Genomic DNA, 23469 nt, shown 5'->3' on the forward strand with positions numbered 1-23469 from the left:
TTATTTTTTTATTTTTTTGCACCCTCATCTAAGCGTGGACATTATAAACGAGCTGAATCGTCAGTGTTGGGGCCGGATCATGCACCAGGCACAAAGTGACACCAGGCAAAACACAAAGTGTCTCTGCTAGTTTCTGACCGAGGCTCATGTTGAAATAGCAAATACACCTCTGGCTTTCTGAGCACTCATGGCTGTGTAGGTCATGTGGTCAAATGCATTGTTGGCACAGAGAGCAATTAACCAACAAAAACAGGGTTTGATGTTGATGGTTCAGTATTTTGCGAAGTCACAGCGATCGTCCACTAACCATAAGGCCGGCGGTTTGATCCCAGTCTTCCGTCTTCTGTGTCTAAACGTCCTTCCTATCCCTAAAGAGTGTGCGTGGTGTGTGATTGATTTGTGATCGAGAACATGCTCCACAGTCTTTCATCAAGACTAGCAAAGCACTTTATATTTTAATTTAATATGGAATTACATTGGAAGGTGCACAACATGCTGCACTCTGCAGAATGTGCCAAGGGATAAGCACACCAGGCTTTTAAAGGGAATGGGAGATGACACTCTGATTGGTTTATTGCATAGCACACCGACTGTAGTACAATCTTTTCAGACCACGCTCCTGGCATTGCATCCTTTTTTGCAGGAGTGTATTTGAACACACCATAAATGCACTTGCACCACTTAGATTGAGACGATGTAGTGAGATTGCTGTACAAAAGCCTTTAAGTCTAAACTGATGCTTCCCCTGTTGCCTTGAATTTTGTGAGTTATGCGGTCTTAAATAACTGCTTTATTTCCACATCTCACCAATTAAGTGACATTTACAGTTTTAAATCCCTTTTTATAGATGTTTTTTGAAAGATGACATTTTCATTAATGGGGAAGGATGGACAATTTTGCACAAAAAAACCGTTTTGTTTGCTGTAATGGATGATTAATGATTTGCACCGTGACTGTCTGACAGAACTTATGTGTTTATGTTTAGTTATTCAGTAGATTTCTGAAAGAATTTCTAAAGAAATGTGAGCCACAGTAGACTTTCTTCATCTAAACCTTAAGTATGGAAGTTCAGAGTACAGAGTGGTGGATCACTGCAGTAAATAAGTTCACTATATTTTAATTCACTAACCTCTAAATGCTCTGACAAGTATTCCTACCTGTGTCATGCAGGAAAAGCAGAGACTGTACGTCAGTGGAGACAAACTCTGCAGTATTCCTCAGTGAAACGAGCTAAAGGTTACAGCATTTAAAGTCGTGACAGGTTCCATGTATGTACGAGACTTCAGGGGCTCCTCTGTTTTCTCTGAGGAACTTGTCGTCTTTTCCATCTTTTGTCAATTATGTGTCGGGCTGATAGGATTGAAAACATTCGTCCTCTTCTCTTGCACCATCTACTGAATGGAAACCATGTGTTATGGTTAATGCCAAGCACAGTTCTCAAGTTATTCTCTTTGGAGCGATAAGAACAGATACAGTTTGAGCAGATTGCACGTTTTCCAGCTCAGTTACAGTTTTAGACGCGCGGACATAACAATTTAAAATCTCCTCATTTTTAATTCTTCAAACTGCAGAATAATGACTTCAAATGCTTTTCAAATATTCCTTGTTCATCCATACTTGTTTGAAGTGCTAGATAAACATTGAGACAAGAAAATGACCAGATTCATTTTGAGACATGTTGACATCTGCTCTGTCTTTTTAAATTGTCTGCCAACGGGATCGATTGTAGCAGGAGGAAGACAAAAAATGGAATGAGCTTCACAATAATACATGACAGAAAGAAAGATAAAGAGACGAAATCCCTTTTAAACATGTCTGTTATTTGAGTAACACATGGGAGAGAAAAATATATGCCAGGGACAGTGGAGGCAGATCAGCAGAATCCTCTTGTTGAGAGAATTTCATTTTCAAAACAATCGTACTAAGAACACACTCTCATACCGAACATTTCCTCTTGTATACACAGTCATTAAATCAAGCTACGCTCATAAACTAGGTTTGTGTTGATTTATTAAAGAAGATAGTTTCTAGTCATTCTTTTAATAATAGCAAATCTGCAAACAATTACACCATCAAACAGTAGTGTCGGCCTGTGCCTGCTTGACAAGAAAGCAATTACAATTCTTCCTGGAGGACGAGTGTGGGATTCGTTCAGAAACCACGCGCTGACAAGTGGGACTCTGGTTGCTGCGTCCCAGCATGCATAGAGACACATTAATGTAATAACTGCCACAGGAAGAGCTCTTCAGTGTCTGATCTGCTTCGAGTGCCTCTTATTGACAGAGCAGCTTCGAGTACCATGTCTTCTTTGAAACAGATACACAGGTACTTTACACAAACACTCTCACAGACGGACGCTCGCAGCTTCTCCTCCTCCCTCCATCCTAAACACCCGATTAGCCGCCACACCTGGCCACCTGCCTCCAATCAGAGCGGAGTGACTGTTTCCATGGCAGCCACCGGCAAACAAATCCAGATGTGTTGATGGGGGGTCCGACATGATGGATAGAATGGAGAGGGACTGTGTGAGGGTGCAGATGACAAATGGGGTCTTTGAGTTAATGCGTCTAGTCTGTCATATCAGATCAGTCTGTGCACGGAGAACAGATATATATCCTAATATAACATATGATACGAATATACATCTACATATAATATATATATATCACACCCTCAATACATATATTATATCTCTTGTGTGACTCAAGGGTGAGAGATGGATTTAGCCCCTTTTACAGAGAATATGGACCATACAAAAACAATTGGTTAGAAATCATAATGACAGAATAGAATTCTACTAATTCTTTATAGTTTTATTTCATTTTCTTTTTTATTTGTTAACATTTTTGTTTGGGTTAGGGTTTGTAATTTTTTTCCACATGTTATTTTTCTGCAATATAGTGTCAAAATACAAATCCGATTTATAGCAACAAAATAAAAGATCATTAAAGCAGCATTATGTTCTATTCAAATATTCTCTCCCAAACAGTTTCAGCCTCCATAGATAAAAGATAAATTATTTAACCATGAATTCATAAAAAGAAAAAAGGACATTTTATTGCAGATTGTTGCATCACTGTGATAAAGTGACTTATTTGTCACGTCTTTATGGAATTCGCCCAAAAACATTAATGAAACAACATTCAAGTCTGGTTAATCCACATTATATAGAAAATGACACATAACATTTTAGAATCCGGTGATTCAGCAGGTGGAAGTGTGAGGCATGCAGAGCCAGCGTGGACCTAGAGCTGCGTGCATCATTCACTTTGGTCCATGTTGAGATATTACTTCTTGGGACCTTTGCCCTTTCACGCCCTCATTCACCCTGTGAGCAGCCTGTATCAGCACAAATCGATTTGAGGCTCCGAGAGCAAAACACATCTTTCACCTCAAACCAATTGCATGTTATTGACCAATCAAGCATCAGACAGTTGTTTTGTATCCCAGAGACAGATTCTTTTTCATATTTGACTGAGAGACATGGTTACCATAGTGATAGGCAGCTATTTCATTGATTAAGTGTCAACACAAATAACTGGAAAAGACGCAGATGGAGACAAACACACCCATTCACAGAGGCAGACTTTAAAAGGCCCTTTGTTTTAAAATTAAAAGTGCAGGGGAGCACTGAAGTGACGTTTTGTCACTTCTCGTCTTCCACATGTTGTCCATCTGTTGTCAGCTGTCAGGGTGACTTCCACTCACAGAAGAAAGCACCTCCCAAAATCATTTCATTTCAGCTTTGTTGTGTGCACACACCCTGTCACGACACTCTCCATTGGAATTATTTCCTGGTGAAACATTGACAAAGGAGACATTTTGTCCTCTCATGCTACACTGGCCATTATTGTGTTTGACTCTTTTTCTGTTTGTTCGGTTGAAAGTCAATTTCCAATCAGTTTTTTCCCCCTCTTTTCGTTTTTCTTATCTATCCACGGAGGTTTGACTGAGCACACAGCCAGTGTTTCAGCATCATGTTGCTCTACATTTACACAGTGACACAGTCTCCTGGGAACTTCCTGGTACAAGCAGGATACTGAGCAGCTCCACTGGAGCAGACGGGATTAAGGGCAAAGGCTCTTCACTAACGGTTGTCCCTTTTTTTTTTTTTTTTACTTTTGCATTCAGCACACAGACAAAATTCAAATTGTGCCTTGTCATGCATAGATTCAGGGCAACAAGTGGAGCATTGCATCAGTTCAGAGTGATTACTGGAGTCTCACTTGCATCAGCTGCTTCATTCGTGCTTCACCATCAGTGCTTTGTGCCCAGTTGAATAATAACATCCCATCATATATTAATCTGAGGGTGTCTAAGATCTTTGTATCGCTCATAATCTTACTCAGTATCTGTCAGTAACCATAGCATGTTCCTCCACTACCCAACCTCCTTCAAATGTGATCAACCATTTGGCATCATTGATTTGACCAAGATCTGTTGTTGACGTGTGTTTTAGGGACATTTGTTTTTCTAAATTCCTCATTTCTACTCCCAGTTTCAAAATCAAGATTAAAACCTTCTGAGACACCAAAGACCCAATAAACTGTACTGACAGTTTTTAAGATGATGGGGAAGGATCATGTCAACCGGTCCGTCCATCCACCCATCAATCTCTGCATCTCAAAAGTAAACAGATTGCCATGAAAACTGCCAACATTAAAACCACCCGGGAGGATGATTCAGAAAGTTTGCTAATTTGGTTCTGTTGTTTATTCTTTCTGCTGTCACTGTGCAGAATACAGTACATGTATGTAGGAGGACTTTTACATTGGCTCTCTTTGTTGGCAACACTGACGCAAATTCTGTGTCTTTTCCAAAGAGAAAAGACAACAGCTTCCCCTTATGGGGAAGGGAGGTGATGTAAATGTTATTGTTGGAAAACAGAGGTCCACAAATCCTTCATATTGAAAATACTTGTATTTGACGCAGCCTTTCTGATCTCATCAGTCTTTCTTTTCCTCTTCTCCAGCATCACCATCTTTGGTACTGGGGCCAAGTGGCTGTCTGTGCTGCAGGAGAAGAACCTGAAACCCGGTGAGTTGTGGTCACAGACACAATCTTGTGCACACCAACGTGAGCATGCAAGCAGACATCCAGAGACGCACATGGACGCACACAAATAACGAGCAGAAAGTGAGGGAGAGAAATGCATTCACCCTTAAACACACACATACACAGACAGACACACACACACACACACACACACACACACACACACACACACACACACACCTCCTCTGTGGAACCTGAAACCATAAGAGCAGATGGACGCGATAATGATTATTAAAGCGATGCTGTTTGACTCTAAATGTCCTTTACGCCATTTTACTGTGTGAATCAACAGTTTGTCCTGTGCTCTGCTGTTTGACACTGAATCGAATGGATAAAAGTGCTGTTAGGATAATTCATGTGAGTCATGGATAGGCCCGTCTAATTGCTTTTACTGTCACAGCTCTCAAGGGAGGGAACCAGGTCTCCGCACATAACCAGCGTTGTGCCAGTGCTTATTAGCCTTCCTGCTAACCTTCATACATCCGCTCTCCCCTTAGTGTTTGTGTGACAGAAAATGCCTTGTTAGACGTGCACGCTCAAATTATTTCTGTGCTCTTTTGTAAAGGTACGTTCTGTATTGTCACCGAACAGAGCACTTGCAAGGTTTTTCAGATTCTTATGCTCGGATCCTTAATTGAGTGTAAATTTGATAAATCAAGCACATTATTCTGATGGTATTTCAACTTCTGTACCCGGGTCACAGTAATGTCTGTGCACAACAAGGATGTAGCACTTAAGTCCCATAAGCTGGCATCTACATACATGAGCTTCTGTTGTTTTCTTCCTCATGTCCCCATGTTTGTTTGTCTTCATTCCCTCCTCTTTAAACTATCGAATCGAATCGTCCTCATCATCATGTAAATTACCAGTTATAACTAATGCAAAGGGCTTAGCTGTGTCCCACTTGTCCTTCCTTTTCTCCTCTCTTCCCCTCCTCCTCTCCTCTCCTAATGTTAAATCAGCACTTGTAACCAGTGTTGTGTGTCACTTCCCACTGTGCTGTTGTAATCACCACAAATCTTTACTCATGCATCTTGTAAATTAGTTAAACAAAGTCCCAACTCTGTGGCTAAACAACAAGTGGGCATGTACAACCCCCCCCCCCCAAAAAAAAACAACTTTGCTCTTTCACTGTCTGTCTCTCTGCTGCTCCCCCATCAGTCAGCCAACCACTTGATCCAGTTGGCACTGTGTGTGTGTGTGTGTGTGTGTGTGTGTGTGTGTGTGTGTGTGTGTGTGTGTGTGTGCGCGCATTTGGATGCTTATTAGAGAAAAGCATGGCAGAGGGAGAGCTGTGTGTGTGTGTTTGCAAGCATGCCTCCAGTGGGCTGGGGAGGGTAGAGGGAGCTTCTTAACTGGCTGCCCCAGCGGAGAGGCCCTTTTCCCTGGGTTGACATTTGGACCAGGACACCTGGAGGCATGGTGGGGGGGGAAGCAAAAGATCCCACTGTGTGTGTGTGTCTGTGCATGTGTGTCTGTGCGTGTTTATGGGATGAGGGTTGGTTGCTGGAAGCGTATTAGTTTGCAGGGTGTTATTGGCTTGTGGTGGTTTGGGCATGTGTGCGTCACAGAGTGCTTGGTTCTCATCTGACAGGTTTTGGCTTCATATCTGAATCATGAGAGAAATTGGAAACATGTTGTTAATTTTTGCATACACTCCCAACCATATTTAAATGAAACCTTTTTAACTCATCTTTCCTTTCGTGTATTTATAATTATTTTCTCTTTTTCTCTTTCTCCCTCAGCGGAAACACACAACCTCCAGTCTCTGCACACAATCCTGTCAACTGGATCTCCTCTCAAACCTCAGAGCTACGACTACGTCTACCGCTGCATCAAGAGCAACGTGCTGCTGGGCTCCATCTCAGGTGACTGAGCGATATCTTTCACAGAAGGGCACAAATAGCGGTAAACATTTTCCAAACATTCTTGATGAATGAAAAAGAAAAAATAGATTGTATAGGAATGCACATTTTCCTCGCCACCCACATCGGCAGCACACACCCACACACAGTTGCAGGGGCCCTCTCAGTCCATTGTAATGTTGACAGGGCACTCGAATGCTATCTGCCTCTCTGTGCTTCCTGACACATTTAACATTTAGAAAGCCTGGGTGACGTATTGAAGACACACAAACACAGTGAGAAGCGGCTTGGAGCATCTCTCTTGCTTATTGGCTGCACCGAAACAAATGAAGGACGGCTGTGATGGGGGAAGCATCTAGCTTCAAATGCACTTTTACACACATGCAAAGACGCACTGTGTGTGTGTGTGTGTGTGTGTGTGTGTGTGTGTGTGTGTGTGTGTGTGTGTGTGTGTGTGTGTGTGTGTGTGTGTGTGTGTGTGTGTGTGTGTGTGTGTGTGTGTGTGTGTGTGTGTGTGTGTGTGTGTGTGTTTTCAGAACAGCATGTCCTGCCCCCGTCAGTTTCCTCCCTGTCACCAAGGGCACCAGCAGGTTGCAGCTCTGTTGGCTGCCAACCGCCCAAACCTTGACCCCCGAGGTCAACCCGCTGCTCGTGTGTGTGTGTTTGTTGATTCATAGGATTTACAACATATGTGTCTGACTGGTGGCCACAGTGACATATGTGATGGGCCCATTTGCCGATTGCGCCCTGTGTGATTGTGTCTGCAGACGTGTGCTCGAGTGGGAATATGTCTATGTGTTTGTTTTTTTAATCTTGTGCTTATTCTGAATTTTGTTTGTGTGTGTGTGTGTGTGTGTCTGTGCATGTGTGTGTGCATGTGTTATCCTGTCAGCAGGGATTTTTGACCCCCGTTGTTTCTCATTGGGGGATTTTAACACTTTCACTGCTGGATTCCCCCCATTATAATATGCCTCCATCTGACTGCCCATATGTCAGCCCTCTCCTCCTTCTCTTCTCTCCTCTTCTCTTTTGAAAGAAAAGAAAAGAACCCTCATCTTTTTTTTGTGTGTTGTTATCTTTTCTGTGTCTTCGCGTTGAGCTGGTCACCTTTTTGTCTCCCCTGGTGACTTTGTCTGACCGCAGCCTGCCACAGGATGATCCTCGTTTTCACATATATAGTTTAATAGAGTTTTTAAAATCTTGTTCCTCATCAGGTTGGTCAGTGCTCTTAAGAGAAACACAAGATCAGTGTGACAAGTTACCCTCTTGTGTATTCACTCACAGATGCACGCTTAATGGCTGCTGATGGAAGCATCTCAAGAAGGCAACAGTGGCTTTTTGCTTCAGATATACTTGAGTATATCTGCGTGTGTGTGTGTGCATATGTGTACCCACCCATTAAAGTCTGCGTGATGATAATAACGCCTGGTCTTCCTGCTATAGGTGTGTGTGTGTGTGTGTTTAATCAGAAGACAAAGTTTCCACTTCCTCCTGGGAGCCAATTAAAGCTCAATAAAGAACCTGGCAGAGAGAGAAACAACGGAGAGAACGAGTGTAAAGAACAGAAAGAAAGGAAAGGAAGGAGGGAGCAGCGGAGGGGGAGAAAGCAGTTGAAAGGAAGCGAACAAGATGGATGGATGTAGTCTGTGATACAGGGAGGGAGCGAAACGGGGAGATAGAGAGGGAACAATGGGAGGCGAGATGAATCGAACGCGTCAGAAATAGTAAATGATTGGAAGGTAGAAAGAGACAAATGGATATTGCAGGTGTGTGTGTGTGTGTGTGTGTGTGTGTGTGTGTGTGTGTGTCTGTGTGTGTGTGTCTGTGTGTGTGTATGTGTGAGTGTGATTTAAGGGATGTGCTATAGTGGAGTAGAACTCCTATATAGGTCAATGGAGGTGGAGCAGGGCACTAAATCTGCCGCTTTGTGTCGCCCAAATACCAGATTGATACCGACACTAAGTTTAGTAATGTCTCTAAGTGTCACTGATATGTTGCTTGGATACCAAACTCAGTTTCACTCCTGCACATTGAGGCACAGTTAGTTCCAGGTATCTTAACTTGTACTTAACGTAAGAAATAATCTCTTAAACCTGCAGTGACCTCGATTCAATTTGACCACATATATATATATATATAATTTATTGATCTAGTTGAAAAAAAATCTTTTTATCTTCATATTAAAGTGACAGATATCTATGAGCGTGTGAAATTTGGTGCAGCTTGATTTGGATTTATGGAAACTGTTGGGCTTTAGTGGAGCTATACGCTAGTCTAGTTTATTATTTGATTAGTTGGTTGTTAGGCTACTAGCCAATCGTTTCCTTCTTTAGTCCTCTTTTAACTGCTAAGAAAAGTATGTGAGTGCCTAGTGGCAAGAAATAACCAGGAACTAATTGAAGCTAAAAAAGTGTGTAGAGCAGCAGAGTTGGGTGGTAATTCTCTGAGGGTTTGTCACTGCGAGGAGCTCGTTTCACTTTACGTCTTTATGTGATTCACGGTCAGCATAAAAAGTATCTTACTCTTTCTCGACATTAGGATTTTTTTCCCTCTTTAAAATGAAAACTGCACACAATGACTTGAAGTGAGGTTTTTTCATTTCAGTCTATGAACCATCTAAATCTCTCCTTTGGTGCATGACTGTTTTTCTCTCCCATGTCTTTGCAGGTGGCACTGACATAGTGTCATGTTTCATGGGTCAGAACCCAACAGTTCCAGTGTATCGGGGCGAGATCCAAGCAAGAAACCTCGGCATGCCTGTGGAAGCCTGGAGCCTTGATGGTGAGAGTGTGTGTCTGTTGTGAATTGCTGAGAAATATTGCACTCTTTGCTTTATGCCTCTGCGTCAGTGACAGCCAGCGGCCGGAGGCGGAATGTTTTAAGGTTTTTCGTCCAATTCTTGTGAACATTATATCTCAAGAGGGAATTTCTTTAAATTTGTTACAAATGTTCAGTTGAATTTCTTCGTTTTTTGTAGTTGAAGGTCAAAGGTCAAGGTCACGGTGACCTCATGTTCTTGTGAACATAATATATTAGGAACACCCACAGTGGATGTCACCACATCTGCTGCAAACATTCACACCGACTGAAGAATGGCTGCATTAGCATTTCAAGCACAAAGGTCAAGGTCCTTGACGTTCACCCTTTTTTGCTTTGTGAATACTTTATCTTTTTAACACCTTGAGATATTCCTTTCGAATTGGTACAAGTATTTGCTTGAACTTGCAAATTAACTGATTTGGGTGATCAAAGGTCTATGTCACAGTGACCTCTCAATTCACGTGTATCTCAAGTCTGCTTTTTGGGAATATCTTTAAATTTTGACCAGTTGTCACTCGGACTCAAAGATGAACTGAAAGCATTTCTTTGGTCAAAAGTCAAAAACCACAGTGGCTTCATAAATCCTATCATTTAAATGTATGCAGACATAAACTGCTTTGGTTGGTGGAGACATAAAACTGCAGTGTGGTAATTGTACTTGCTTTCTATTTAAACCCAAACGCTCTTATCTGTCATCAACAACAGGGTCCAGGAATCACATTTTGTTTTTTTTTTACAAATTTGCAGGTTGAGGAGGGATCATGAAAAAATTAACGAGGAAAATTAATCACAGACACATTTAAGAACTCGCTAATGTGCCATCGAGCAAACTTTCCATCTGCTTCAGGAGCTGCTCGGTAGCCACCAGAACAGGACTGTGGTTCTACTTGGTTGCTCCCATATGGGCATGTACCCATATGTGTTGGCATGAATCTGAAGCAAGCCGTGCCTGAAAAATTGTGGGAGTAATTAGTGAACTTTTCCTGGATAAATACAGGTTTACACTTCAGTCCAAACAAAAAAAAGAGTGAGTTTTTCTGTTCATCTTGCTGGGAGTCTTCAAAGCCCTCCATGTTTTCTCATTGATTTTAGTCCCTTGTTCCCCAGCTCTCAATCCCTGCTGCTGTCTGCACTGGCATGTCTCCACCGCCTCAAAGGAGAGTGGACTGAGGGATAATTTAAAGGCAGTTTGTAGGAAGAGCATGGGATTATTTTAGTTGGTCTCTAAAGCCTGTAACACCGTCCTGAGGGAGGAGGAGAGGGCTTTGTGAAACCTCACATTGAAGTGTATCAGGTTCTGAGAGTGGGACACATTACCTGGTGATTTTTTTCCTGTTTTTATCTGAGAGTACTTTATACTGCATCGGTGTCAGTGTGTGTTTTGTGTCGGATTTGAATTCAGGTGTGTATGTGTGTATGACAAAGTATATCTGAAACCTCTAACTTTGTTTCGCTCCTCTGTCTGTGTGTGTGTGTGTGTGTGTGTACAGGTAAGCCTGTGTGGGGAGAAAGTGGGGAGCTTGTCTGCTTAAAGCCGATCCCTTGTCAGCCAACACACTTCTGGAATGACGAGAATGGGAGCAAATACCACAAAGCTTACTTTTCTTCGTTCGCTGGTAAGTACACAAACATCATATGTGATTACACACATGCAGTCCCCAACCTGAATAACACCATCATTTACCCACACTCTAGTTCACATGTACACAACGAAACCAGAAAAAAAGTTAAAACTCAAACCTTACTTTTTGTTTCTAGTTTTCTACTAATGCATACAACATAAAACATTTATCATCTCATGATTATGATCAGAATGATTATAATAATTATTATTATTATAAAGTCTGAATTAACCTTAAACATTTAGAAAAAACATTTTCAACATTTTATTATACAAAGTCTTTACCCTCTGATTTGAATCATTCTAAGATGTGTTTGTTTTATTGTGTTTTATCATTTGATTCTATGCTGTGCATTTTTCCATCACAAAATCTTCAGAGAATTTAATTTGTGTTAATATCAGTATTGCTGTTTCTCCGTAGGTGTATGGGCTCATGGAGACTATTGTAAAATCAACCCACAGACCGGAGGCGTCATCATGCTGGGCAGGAGGTCAGATATTCACTCTTCCTCTCAATTGTTTTATCACTGTAGTTTGAATTGATTCATTCATTTAGAGAACAATGCAAAAGAACAGGTGAAAATATACATTTAAACAGATTGTAGATATTTAATATTAGATGCTAATTTGTTAAATTTCTTCTATTCAAAATACCAGAGATTTGGTGTATGTATTTTTTCCCACTTTTAAGTTTTTAATTATTTATATAACATCATTTTGATTTATAACTCACACAAATATTCAGTTCTTTTAAGGTAAAGGGAAATAAAGTGAACGAACAGAGACAAAATCCTTCAAACATAAATGTTTTAAAAATGTATAAAGAGAGAATGAAAAACCAGCTCACAGAAACTGAATTATTTCCTGTGTGCTGCTACATTGCAATGACAGACTCTAGAGTTTTGAATGTTGAACTCGTGCTTTTCTGCAGCGATGGTACGCTGAACCCCAACGGAGTCCGATTTGGCAGCTCAGAGCTCTACAACATCGGTGAGTCTTGAACGTTCAGGCGGAGCAGAGGGTGAAACGTGATGCTCTTCATGTTGATGTCCCATTACCTACTGTTAAGTTTGTTGAGCACCTCCTCCTCTCTTTGCCTCTCATCTGCTCTTCGCCTCTTTTTGTTTTACTCTCCTTTGTAGTGGAGGCTTTTGAGGAAGTGTCAGACAGTCTGTGCGTTCCTCAGTACAGCGCAGATGGAGAAGAGCGAGTTATTTTGTTCTTGAAGATGGCACCTGGTAAGCCCTTCTGTCCGGAGTTGGTGGCGAGGATTAAGGGAGCCATCAGAAAAGCTTTGTCTGCTCGACACGTCCCTGCGCTGCTGCTGGAGACCCGAGACATTCCGGTAAGAGAAATAAGAACACGCTGCAAATCAGATATGAACAAACCTGTCAGATGATCACGGCTGTAAAAGTCAGCTCTGGTTTGACTGGCAGCTCTTTTCTTCTTCCCTCTGCAGTACACCATCAGCGGGAAGAAGGTGGAGGTGGCTGTGAAGCAGGTGATCGCCGGCCGGGAGGTGACGCAGAGAGGAGCTTTCTCCAACCCTGATTCACTGGACCTTTACAAGAACATTCCTGAGCTGCAAAACTTCTAGAGATGAGGCGTCGCAGAGGTGGAGAGAAGAACCAACCGGCGAGAATTGAGCTTAGTTTTTAAATTATCTACATCCGAATCTGCAGGTACTGGGAGACGTGCAAAGTTCAGTGAAAGGGTAGTTTACAAAGGCACCCTGAGCATTTGTACAGGGAACAAAAACAAAAAAAATTGTATTTCAAAATGATATGGTACAAATTATTTGTATATATAATAATACGTTTACGGTATCAGGCTGACAAAAAACCATGAGGCGCACTGCTACAATCACGAGATCAAACAGCCGCTCTTTGTCTGTCGTGCAGTTAAATGTTGTCGTGGATTCAGCTTTTGGTTTAATATAACATAACTTATGCTCTGAAGCCACAGATGACGGAGTCGTGAAATTCAGCTTGAAGCGCTTTTCTTCGGCTCCAAACTCTGATTGTTGTCAGCCGGTGATGAACCTCAGAACATCTCTGTGTCACCTGCTCTGACCCCGGTGATGGTTCCTGCGTGGGTCCCAGGCGTCTCCGCTCTGCAGATAAACATCTGGGATCACCACATCCTCGTTATGCGTTTCTTTATAACATGTATATATGAATATATATTTTTTGGACTGTGAAACCTGATAAATATGCATTTAAAGATGGTGACCTAAACTGTTAGTTATTCACAGATTCGAGTCCCAACGTGCCACAAGATGCAGAATGTCCCAATTCAGGGGCCAATCTCCTTCCGAGGATGCGGTGTACGCAGCCCATGTAGGAGGCGGCCTTCCCGGGCTGTGCAGACCGCGAACGTCAGACTGAAAGAAAACGGTTTTGCTTATGGAGGGTTTCCGTAATTTGCGTTATCGGCTTGTCCCACCTTTTTCGCTGTCGCCTGTGCTGCGTAGTCTGCGAAAGGTCGAACCGAAATGAAATGGTCTGGTCTACGGAGGATTTCCGTAATTTTCATAACCGACTTGTCCCACCCCTAGCGCTGTCACCTAGCAACAAAGCTACAGTTGGACACGATAAGTTTAAATGCCCCTTTGTTTTTTTAGCACTTGCACCATTAGTTGTTTAGTTGGAGCCTGATTCTTACATTTTTAATGTGTAAGAATCTGACATTTTGGTCTTGTCGCTTGCCGTCAGCATTATCTTTTTGAAAAATAGTTAATCACCAAAGTGCAATGAATCGTGGGATAGGACGGGGCCGAGGGATCCACCAATTGGAGCCTTCATTGCTCGGGAGTGGAAGGACACATTCGTCTGCCGCATTTGAAGGATCCTACGACTGTGATGCAATCGGCCCCTGAGTTGGGACACATACAGAGTTAGATTCAAATAACCAGAGATTCTATATGAATCAAAACTTACAGATGATTTAACCCAAACTAAAAACACGATTGACCTCTTGTGTTTTACAAACTCAAACGTAACCGTCATCTGACTGTAATCTTGATTCCATTTCATTCCGGCCAAGACATTACAACATGAAGATTTTTTTTTTTTTTTGTTCGGTTTTATTTACATTATCCCTCATTTACGACAGTTAGTGAAGATCAAGTGAAATCAAGTTCAGCGAATGTTCGCATCACCACAAAAGCCTGTATTTATTAGTTCCATGTCGATGTTGTCATCACCCTCGTCAGACTGCAGCAGTTCCGCCTGGTTTTTGTGTTTGTATAATGTGGAAATTATTTATTCAGTATTTTCTCATGCTGTGTTACAAAAGCTAAAGGCCAATTAATGCTGTTAAACATGAACTGGGGTGGTTTTGTTCATAAGTCGCACTACAGAGCAACGTGGGTTTTAAATAACATTTATTTCCTGTTGGGATGAAAAGAAATAACCTGACCGGAATGTGAACTGTGGAGAAATCACAGGTTCAAGTGTCAGAGGATGTTTGATTTTCTTTTTTTTTTTCTTTAAAGGATTTTTTTAGGTTTATGATTCAGTCTTTGTAACTCGGGTTATTTTAAAGAAATGAATGTAAACAAAGTAACTGGAAAACTCTGCAGTTCGTCTTTAATGTCATTCTAACTGCTTAGATTAAATACATTTCATCGTTTAAAGTGACCCTGTGAAGTTTTTGACCACTAGGGTCGCTGTGGAGCAATCTGAATCACTCATACAGAGATGCAATACATATTCCTGCCATTGGTGTCACATTATAAGATTTTCAAGTGTTTATGAGGTTAGAAATAAATGTATGATGTTCCTGAGTGTCAAGGAAACAAACAGAACTCAAATTGTAGTAGTTCAGAAGTCGTAGGGTCATAATTCATAAACTGTACACTTTGCACTTTACTGCAGTTTATGGTGAAATCTGGTGAAACCTGGCAGATGTACGTGTTCCATTCTGTAGTATGCATGCAGGATTTTTTTCTGTAGGAAATGTTTTAATTCACTTGAATAAAAAGTTTGCTAACATAATTCTGGGTGCAGGTCTCAATTTACCCTACGTTGCCAAGGATTGCTTTCATCAGTGTTTGTTTGTTAGTTTGCAGGATCACACTAAAGACATTCATTCATTCCCTGCTCCTTCACCATCTGCACCTGATAACTTACTATCATTAAATCTACAGCTTGTGATGACCTGAACATCGGCATCCTGCTTTAAAATACAGAGCTGACACGCCGATGAAATAACAGACGTGTGTGTGTTTGAGTAAATGTCTCAGTGTGGGTTTCTCTGTGGGTTTTTGACAGGTGTATAGAAGCCAGTCTTTTTGACAGACGTCTACTTTGGAAATAGACTTGGCAGTTTTAAAACTCTCGGTAACCTTTACAAGTGCGAGAGCTCAGACCTGCCAGTCAGCCAAGCCTCAAAACACAACATATGAAAACAGGGAGAAGTGAGACTTGGTGAGAATCCAGTTCCTAGAAAGACTCGCTAATCTAGTCATCTTGTATTTTATTTATTCCTGTGCCTTCGCTCGCTCAGACATGAGGAACATGAAATGTTTTGTCGGCATCCTGTCAGGCTGTAGAAGAGAAAGACTACAAACCAGAGGTGTGGAGGTGAATGTAGAAATGTTAGGAAAGCTGGAGGCTTCACCAGACACACAAATAATAATCATCTGATGAACATGAATGATATGAGCCATGCAGTCCCTCCTGACAGTCTGTCGTAGGGTTCATCCCATTTGTCTCCTAACACAACACATCACACAACACAAAATGACTTTGTTAACAGCTTGATTGTAGACTCTACTTACAGGAGGCTGGCCGTTAATTCGCTCTCAGTGCAATCCAATTAAAATGTAAATTAAAACTGCACAGACTAATGACATACTGTTTATTTTTTAGTTATAAAGTGACCTGTGGTGCTCACATGAAAGTTTGCCTTCCACACTGAGGGAAATTACACATTCAAAGTGACCAGATTGGACTGTGATTGATTCCCCTTGAAAGTGCCAGATTTTAAAACCTGGTCGTTTGGATGGATTACACACGAGCTAGAAAAATGAACATGGAGTCCACATGTTTCTGAACTTTAGTTTTTTGTCAGGATTGAGCCAGAAAATCTGAATTACAAACCGAGGTCTGTTATCTCTTCAAACACGGCCAAGAGAAATTAATTTCATGGCCGATAATTGGTTAGAACTGACGCCTCGCTGGTTCGAATCCCAGTTTCTGTGTGGGGTCTGCATGTTCTTGTTTGTGTCAGTTTTCCAGCTCCTCCAGCTTCCACCCACAGTCTTAATAGATAGATAGATAACTTTATTGATCAAATTAAGTTATCATGGTAGTCAGGTAAATCAAAATACAATATAGAACAAGGTAAAAATACACAAAAAGACAAAAAGATGAGTGCAATACACATTTAATAATGACATAAATAAGAGAGTCATGATACTAGAGTGCAAAGAATGGTTTAAATAACATACTGCTGAAATGATAATGTTAATAACTATAATAATAATAATGATAATAATGCATAGTGATAGCAATGCAATAATAATATAATAGTAATTATAGCATAATATTATAATAGTTATAGCAGTAATAGTACAGTACCAGCTCCCTGGTGGCTGGCTCGTAAACTCCCCCTCCTCCATGTTAGTGGATGGGGACATGGATGAACTACACTCAAATACATTCTTCTCAAAGATAGAAAGTCATTTTAGGAGGCTGTTAACACACAGATGTATGTTCATGTGCAAATCTTTCCATTGAGTTTGGTTGTGATTACTTATTTGATGCTATAAACATCCGCTCAAGTTCTGCACAGTGGCAGGAAGTTGACACGCGTCATCCATCTTTAGATACAGTCTATGTTTCACTCACTTATGCATTAGCCTCCCCATAGTGGCTTTGTGACAATACTCCTCTAACTATTGTTGTGGGCTCCTAAGGCACCTTCTCCTGTGCTTAACCCAAAAAAAGCATCAGTGGAATAATTTCACCGTCGTGTAGCACACAGTATGTGCTCACATTCAAGTTTGCATGAGTTCATCGCCCACTCCACATTTACCCTCTAACTCAGAAGTTGGGAATCTTCCTCCTCCCCCGGATGTGTTACTGCTCTTTTCTTTTGTACCCTCTCTTCCACGTCCCCAATTATCCTCAGGTGACAGTGTGTTCGCTGGAGCCCATTCCCTCCTTCACAGCCCCATAGGAGACTTGTTAAATCGAAAGTGGTTCCCAAAGAGACTCTCTCCTGAAAGGCTGATTACAACATCAATAAAGAGCCTCCGCTGGCTTCACTTCTGTGCAGACGTCTCATCGGCAGGAGTGCGGCAAATGTTTAATCTTGAAGTGAAAATGAAGCATGTCACCTGCTCGCTGTCGTATGTAAATCTAAGGGATGGAGAGAAGCCTCTATTTTAGTCCTGTTAAAGAAAACACCACGGGGAGTTCAGGAGAGAGGGAGAGAGATATTTATTCTACAGGCTTTTAAGTGGTGAGTATCCGCGCAGACAGGGAGTAGAAGGAACCTCTTGATGTGTTGACATGTTGGATATGAGGTAACTCACAGCACGTGATCGGACAGGGTTTCCTTCTAACCACGATGAGGGCAGGTTCACTCCCAAGCTGTCACATACGTACACATGTCGTTTGTGGCGTTTACTGTTTCCGCTCCAAAGATTTGGAACCTTTTACAATCTATCGATGTGTTTAAGGTTAAACTGAAAACTCACATGTTCTCTCAAGCTGGCCGCAGTTTTTCTTTCTGAAATTGATTGTAAAAGTAACCTGCAGTAATTGAGCTGCAGCAAATAAAGACCGGCTGCTGTGTCCACGGAAATCTGAAGCTGCTCCACCGCTGCTGCACAAAGAGCCGTTCACCTGTTTGTTCAAAGTTCAGTGAAGCTCGACTCAAACAATTTAACTCAAAGCTCCACTGACTTGTTAAAAACTTATATATATATATATATAGTTCATTGTTTCAATTTCAGTTCATTCCGACATTTATTTGTATGCACTTTAAATTTTACTTTGCCAATGTGCTTCTTCCTAAACTGTGCAAATTAGGCACCGAAGTCAATAATGTGACAAACGTTTGGACATGCTGTTTATGTAAGACTGATTGTGTTTGTGAGCGTATAGAAGTGAAATGAAACCAAAGCCAGAGGGAGTTGTTACCTCCAGATAGAGATGCATATTTTTAGTAGATCAAAAATAAAGTGACGTCTGCCTCGTGTTTCCTTTCCTGTCCAATTTGATCCTCACAGGAAAACACTGTCAGTGGCTTTCATTTCACATTCACTGTCAACAATTTGTTGGAGATAACTACCTCTCTCTCTCTCTCTCTCTCCGGCTCCTGTTGTAATAGTAATTCTCTCAAACAGCCCTCGAGCAAATGAATTTCAATTGGTTTTATGTGGTCATTCAGCTGAGTATGACACGAGGAGCAGCTAAATGGAAAAGAGTCTCTGCTGAGACTTGTGCTTGTGTAGAGTCGCCCAAATTGAGATGAGCAAATTGCTCCTGAACATTTTCTGATTCCTCTATCGCCCCAGAGGGAAACAATGCTTGTGTGGAATGGCAATTGTGACTTTATAAAACATTAAAATTGTGATGTACCAGAATGTAATATATATTTGACGCATATTATTTAGGAAAGTATAGTAATTTAACTGCACTGGACAAATGGTGCAGCTTCTCAAACAAGCCCCAGTGTGTCTGTGTATTACTGATAATGCTGATGATTTAAATGTATGTGTGTGTGTGTGTATGTGTGTATACATATGTCTAATTAGTTCTGGATTCTGACTAATTTGTCTTTTTACTTTTGTATAAACCTTTGACTTCATGGCTCTTTCAATCACCTTCGATTTATATATATTAATAGTATTGTGCTGTTGTGTTTGTGCTAATAAAATCCGACTGTCAGTCTATTGTCAAGTAGAATTATTTCCTCCAGAACTCTTGAAATAATAATAAATAATAGCAACTGACTTGTTCTCTTGAAACAACTAAAATCGCCCCGTGCAGTGGGAATGAGCTGTGATTAATTTGCAGTTGCCTTGTTTCTAAGGTAGCTGCACGTCTGACTTTGTTAATATGTCGACCCCAAACTGTTCAGAAGCAACAGCAAAAGATTTATGTTGATCTGGATCCAGACACAGAGTGTGTGGTGCTAAGTGGTCAAAAGAGACACGCCTGTGAAAGGGTCAGTCGCCCACTGCACGGTGCGGTTTAACCCTCTTTGTTGTCATAGTCACATCACGGGGGGGGGGGGGGGGGGGGGGGTGCTGCTGATAAAAAGTGTTGCAGACAGAAAATGAACAAAATTGTGTGAGATATTCAATACGTCGATGGTTTTAACACTTGTTTCAGTTGTGCATGATATATTTCACAGGAGGAACAGTTGTAGATTCAGTTTGTTTCATTTGAAGCTGCTTCTGTTTATGTTCATTTTACTGAAACAAAAATAAAAGAAGTAGCCTCAGAATTTAAAATAACTCAGGTGATATTTTTGTCCATTTCAAAGTAAAAGTGTCACAGTTCAAACACCAGAGGCAAAATATGAATCTATGTAATATGGTTTAAATTATAATTAAATTTTATGCATGTTATTCTGAGGTTTAAACTTTGATGTAATCTGTAAATGTAATTAGAAAAAAGCCTCATTTGTAGTTTTAGAAAACTAAATGGAAGCAGCAAAGATGTGCTCAAAACCAAATTCCTTCTAATTTCACGCAGACGCCTTTTAACCCCTGTTATTTGTTGCCCTCTGGGTAATTTCAAACCCTGCAGTTCCTCTCATGCCCTGCAGTGGTCCTCGCTTTATGTCTCATCGTCATCACCTGACCCCCACCCTCACCTGTGCACCTTGTTGCGAACGCACCTACTCTCAGTTCCCCGATCATCAGTAAACAAACTGCCTGCTCTCCGTCAGTTACCCACCAGACTGTGTTAAACTCCAGCACTGCTGAAAATACCTTTTATGACCTTTATTTTGACCCTCGCTCTTTGTTCATGTTTCCTTCTCCGACTTTCTGCCTCTTACACAACCACGCTTTTGTAAAATTTGCTTGCAGTCTTCCTGTCGTCCTCTGAGTCATATATCTGAGTCATCAGCCTGTTTTACTGAACAATTACGAGGTATTTCTCTCACACAAATCTTTTGTTATCATCCTGAAGCTGAAGAATTACGGAAAAACAAGTGCAGCCGGCCCTTCTGACTATTATACACATTTCAGCTGTTATTTCTAGGGCATGTGAACAATAACTTTTTCTTCATGGTCACCTGACAAGTGCCTGGCAGAGATAAGTGTTCCATTTAAATAGAAAAACATCAAGGCAGCTCCATGCTAAGGCTGGCTGAGCGATTGGCTGCAGTGTTCTGCAGGCCGGATGTTTCTATTATGGTCTGGCACAGGGCTTGTCTATGGATTCCCAGATCTTTGAGCAACCTGATGGTGGATGTTGCAGTAAAACCCCTGCAGCCGACTGGGTTGACATGATCTCTGACCTCATTGTTCTGCCTCAGAAAACCATGGTGACAATTTGTGAGGGGACTGAGAACCTCTGGCCGACATCGACCAGCTCCTGGTCAGCGGAGGAGGCCCTCTCTGTCCTGAGTGTCCTCGTTCCCCTCCTAGGACAAATGGAATGATAATCTGGAGGGCAAGGCACTATCAAACAAACAAATGCAGACAAAAACATAACCTCCTTGGCGGAGGTTCTTCTCTTTTCACGCCGAAGGAGACAAACCTCTCGTCGCTTAAAACAAACGAGCACATGGAGCAGAACCAGAGGGAAAGGAGAGGAAGAAGAGTGATGAATCATATTTGAAGTCACAAACATGAACCACATGGGCTGAACAGCCTGAGCATTTTGATTTCGATCCAATTCCAGCCGTCAATCTCGCTGTTCTTTTTGTGGAGAGATCCTGGCTCTGGAAAGTGACAGAATCTGAGTGTGAGAGTGAAGCGGAGGGCTGATTAGTTCAAATGTGTTGGAGGAGGAAGTCGTGCAGCTTGTTTTTTTTCTCACATATATTGGGATTAGTTTGATGAAGAATAGTTAGAGTGGGATGTATTTGGCACTTTCATTATCTTCGAATCTGTGTTTGTGTGTGTGGTGAATAATGCAAAGACGTTGATGTGCGCTGTACCCAAGTCTTTTTATTTGTAGATTCTTGGTTACTCAAAGTATAATTTATGAAAAAAAATTAAAACTCTGTCTTGCATTTCTGTAAAAGCGTATCCTTCTATTTTATACCATGGAACAAATAAATAATATGCTCTCATTGGAGTCTCTTGAATAGACTAAATTAAAAGTGTCACATTCAACCCTGGATGGATGGATGGATGGATGGATGGATGGATGGATGGATGGATGGATGGATGCAGTGAGGAATGCAGCACTGAGGAAGACACTTTGAACGTATATCCCTCTGAGCTGCGAGCTCCTTCAAAATAGAAAACATTGAACTCCAGCAGATCCCTGGAGAGAGATGAAGCTTTGTTAACAAAAGTTATCCAGAGAAAAGTAGCTCATGAAAAATATTCACCAAAATGTGCAGGTGCAGTGTTAAATATATTCCTGTGCAATATCACTCAAATGTTAAATGACTTATTCCATAGTATTATTCATATAGTATTTCCTTTTTATGCAACTTCTTCTCAGAGACATAAATCTTATTTACTTTTTAATCCGCTACATTTATCTGGCAGCATTAGTTACTCTTCAATTATTTACTCTTCAGATTGTGATTTAAAATTTTGTATGCCAACCATAAAATATGTTGTTTTTAGATTTAACATTCCAGAAAAGTATGTTTTTAACAGCTTTCAATTAAGCTTTTTCTTACTTTTGTGATTGACATGATACATTTAACAATATTGGAGTATAAAGTTTAAATTCAAAGGCAGAATATTGTTAAGATGACCTTCATGTCGACAGTCGACACGAGTCTGTGAACGTGCTCAGCTGTGAGCGTGATGGAGAAAATCATGTTGATTTTTCCCACGGTTCGGTCCATTATCTCTCGTCGGCATCGATCTGTGTCCTTGGCTGCAGTCAAATTCATTAAGAGACGTAAGTGGGAAAAAAAATAAACTCAGGAAAAATAGTTCATAATGCACACAATCCTGTTTGAGGTATTGTTTTCCATTTGCTTGTCAGGGTCAGTGGATTACACAGGGATAATGTGTGTTTCTGTAATGCATGCGTGTACACACTTTCACAGGCACACACACACACACACAAACACACACAGGCACACGCATGTATTTTGAATGCCATGGTCTTTTAGAAAACAAAAAAGACATCTACATTTTTGCTAAAGATCTTTTCTCATAATGTCACTCATACATTTAAGGATCAAATCTACATCAGCAGAATCTCCAATCGTTCCTTTCTCAGGTGAGTATTTAACGTGGATCTGACCTGAGATCATCATCGTTGCAACCTGAGACATCTTTGAGTTGAGAATTTAAAGCGTCGCCATAATCCCAAACTTGATCTGAGAAAGATTTGTAGACCATGTGACATTACAGACTAAGTTAATTTCCTGTTTTATTTTGTTGAGTCTTCTGTGTACGACCTCTGCCTGTTTTTGGACCTTGATTATCACTGAATACTGTGTTGCATCTAGTTTATTACATGAGATTATCAAACCAATGAGTCAAATCGAACAAAACTCATGCAATTTATCAACATCTGCAAGAACAACATCATCATCATTTTCTGGTTGTTCCAAATCACTGATGGAAAAATTTAAATCTGTTTTATCATCTGTGAATGCTGGAGTTAAGGTATCTGGAAATAAAGTTTTGTTGTTGTGTCCATCCACAGTGATCTCCTCAACCTGTAGCGCTTGTGGATCTATAATAACATCATGGTGCTGAGTATCAGTAGCTTCATATTTGCTGCACAGATGTGACAGGGGATAAATCCTCTCGTGTAATTCATTGCAAGAAAGCAAATAAATGTTTTTCCCAAAATGCAAATAACTATTCTTTTAAAAGCAGTAGAAGCAAACATATCTCTGAAATTCTGAGACCAGCTACAACACATTATTCCTAATTTTGCAACTTGAGACAGCTGAAGACCTGATGATTCCTCCCAGGATCACAACTTATAC

At 41.0% G+C, this 23469-nt stretch overlaps 1 protein-coding gene across 1 annotated transcript in view; it reads left to right on the plus strand.

Moving 5' to 3' along the window:
* Positions 1 to 15359, plus strand: part of aacs (acetoacetyl-CoA synthetase) — a 30195-nt gene extending 14836 nt beyond the window's left edge. Inside the window, exons 11-18 of the mRNA XM_020099360.2 lie at positions 4973 to 5037; positions 6801 to 6923; positions 9588 to 9701; positions 11231 to 11356; positions 11783 to 11852; positions 12293 to 12351; positions 12504 to 12706; positions 12821 to 15359. Of these exons, the coding sequence (XP_019954919.2) occupies positions 4973 to 5037; positions 6801 to 6923; positions 9588 to 9701; positions 11231 to 11356; positions 11783 to 11852; positions 12293 to 12351; positions 12504 to 12706; positions 12821 to 12958 (898 nt within the window). The 3' untranslated portion in view covers positions 12959 to 15359. The remainder of the gene's footprint in view (positions 1 to 4972; positions 5038 to 6800; positions 6924 to 9587; positions 9702 to 11230; positions 11357 to 11782; positions 11853 to 12292; positions 12352 to 12503; positions 12707 to 12820) is intronic.
* Positions 15360 to 23469: the final 8110 nt, after the last annotated feature.

This window comes from Paralichthys olivaceus, chromosome 4 (genome assembly GCF_024713975.1).
Source record: "Paralichthys olivaceus isolate ysfri-2021 chromosome 4, ASM2471397v2, whole genome shotgun sequence".
Lineage (NCBI taxonomy): Eukaryota > Metazoa > Chordata > Actinopteri > Pleuronectiformes > Paralichthyidae > Paralichthys > Paralichthys olivaceus.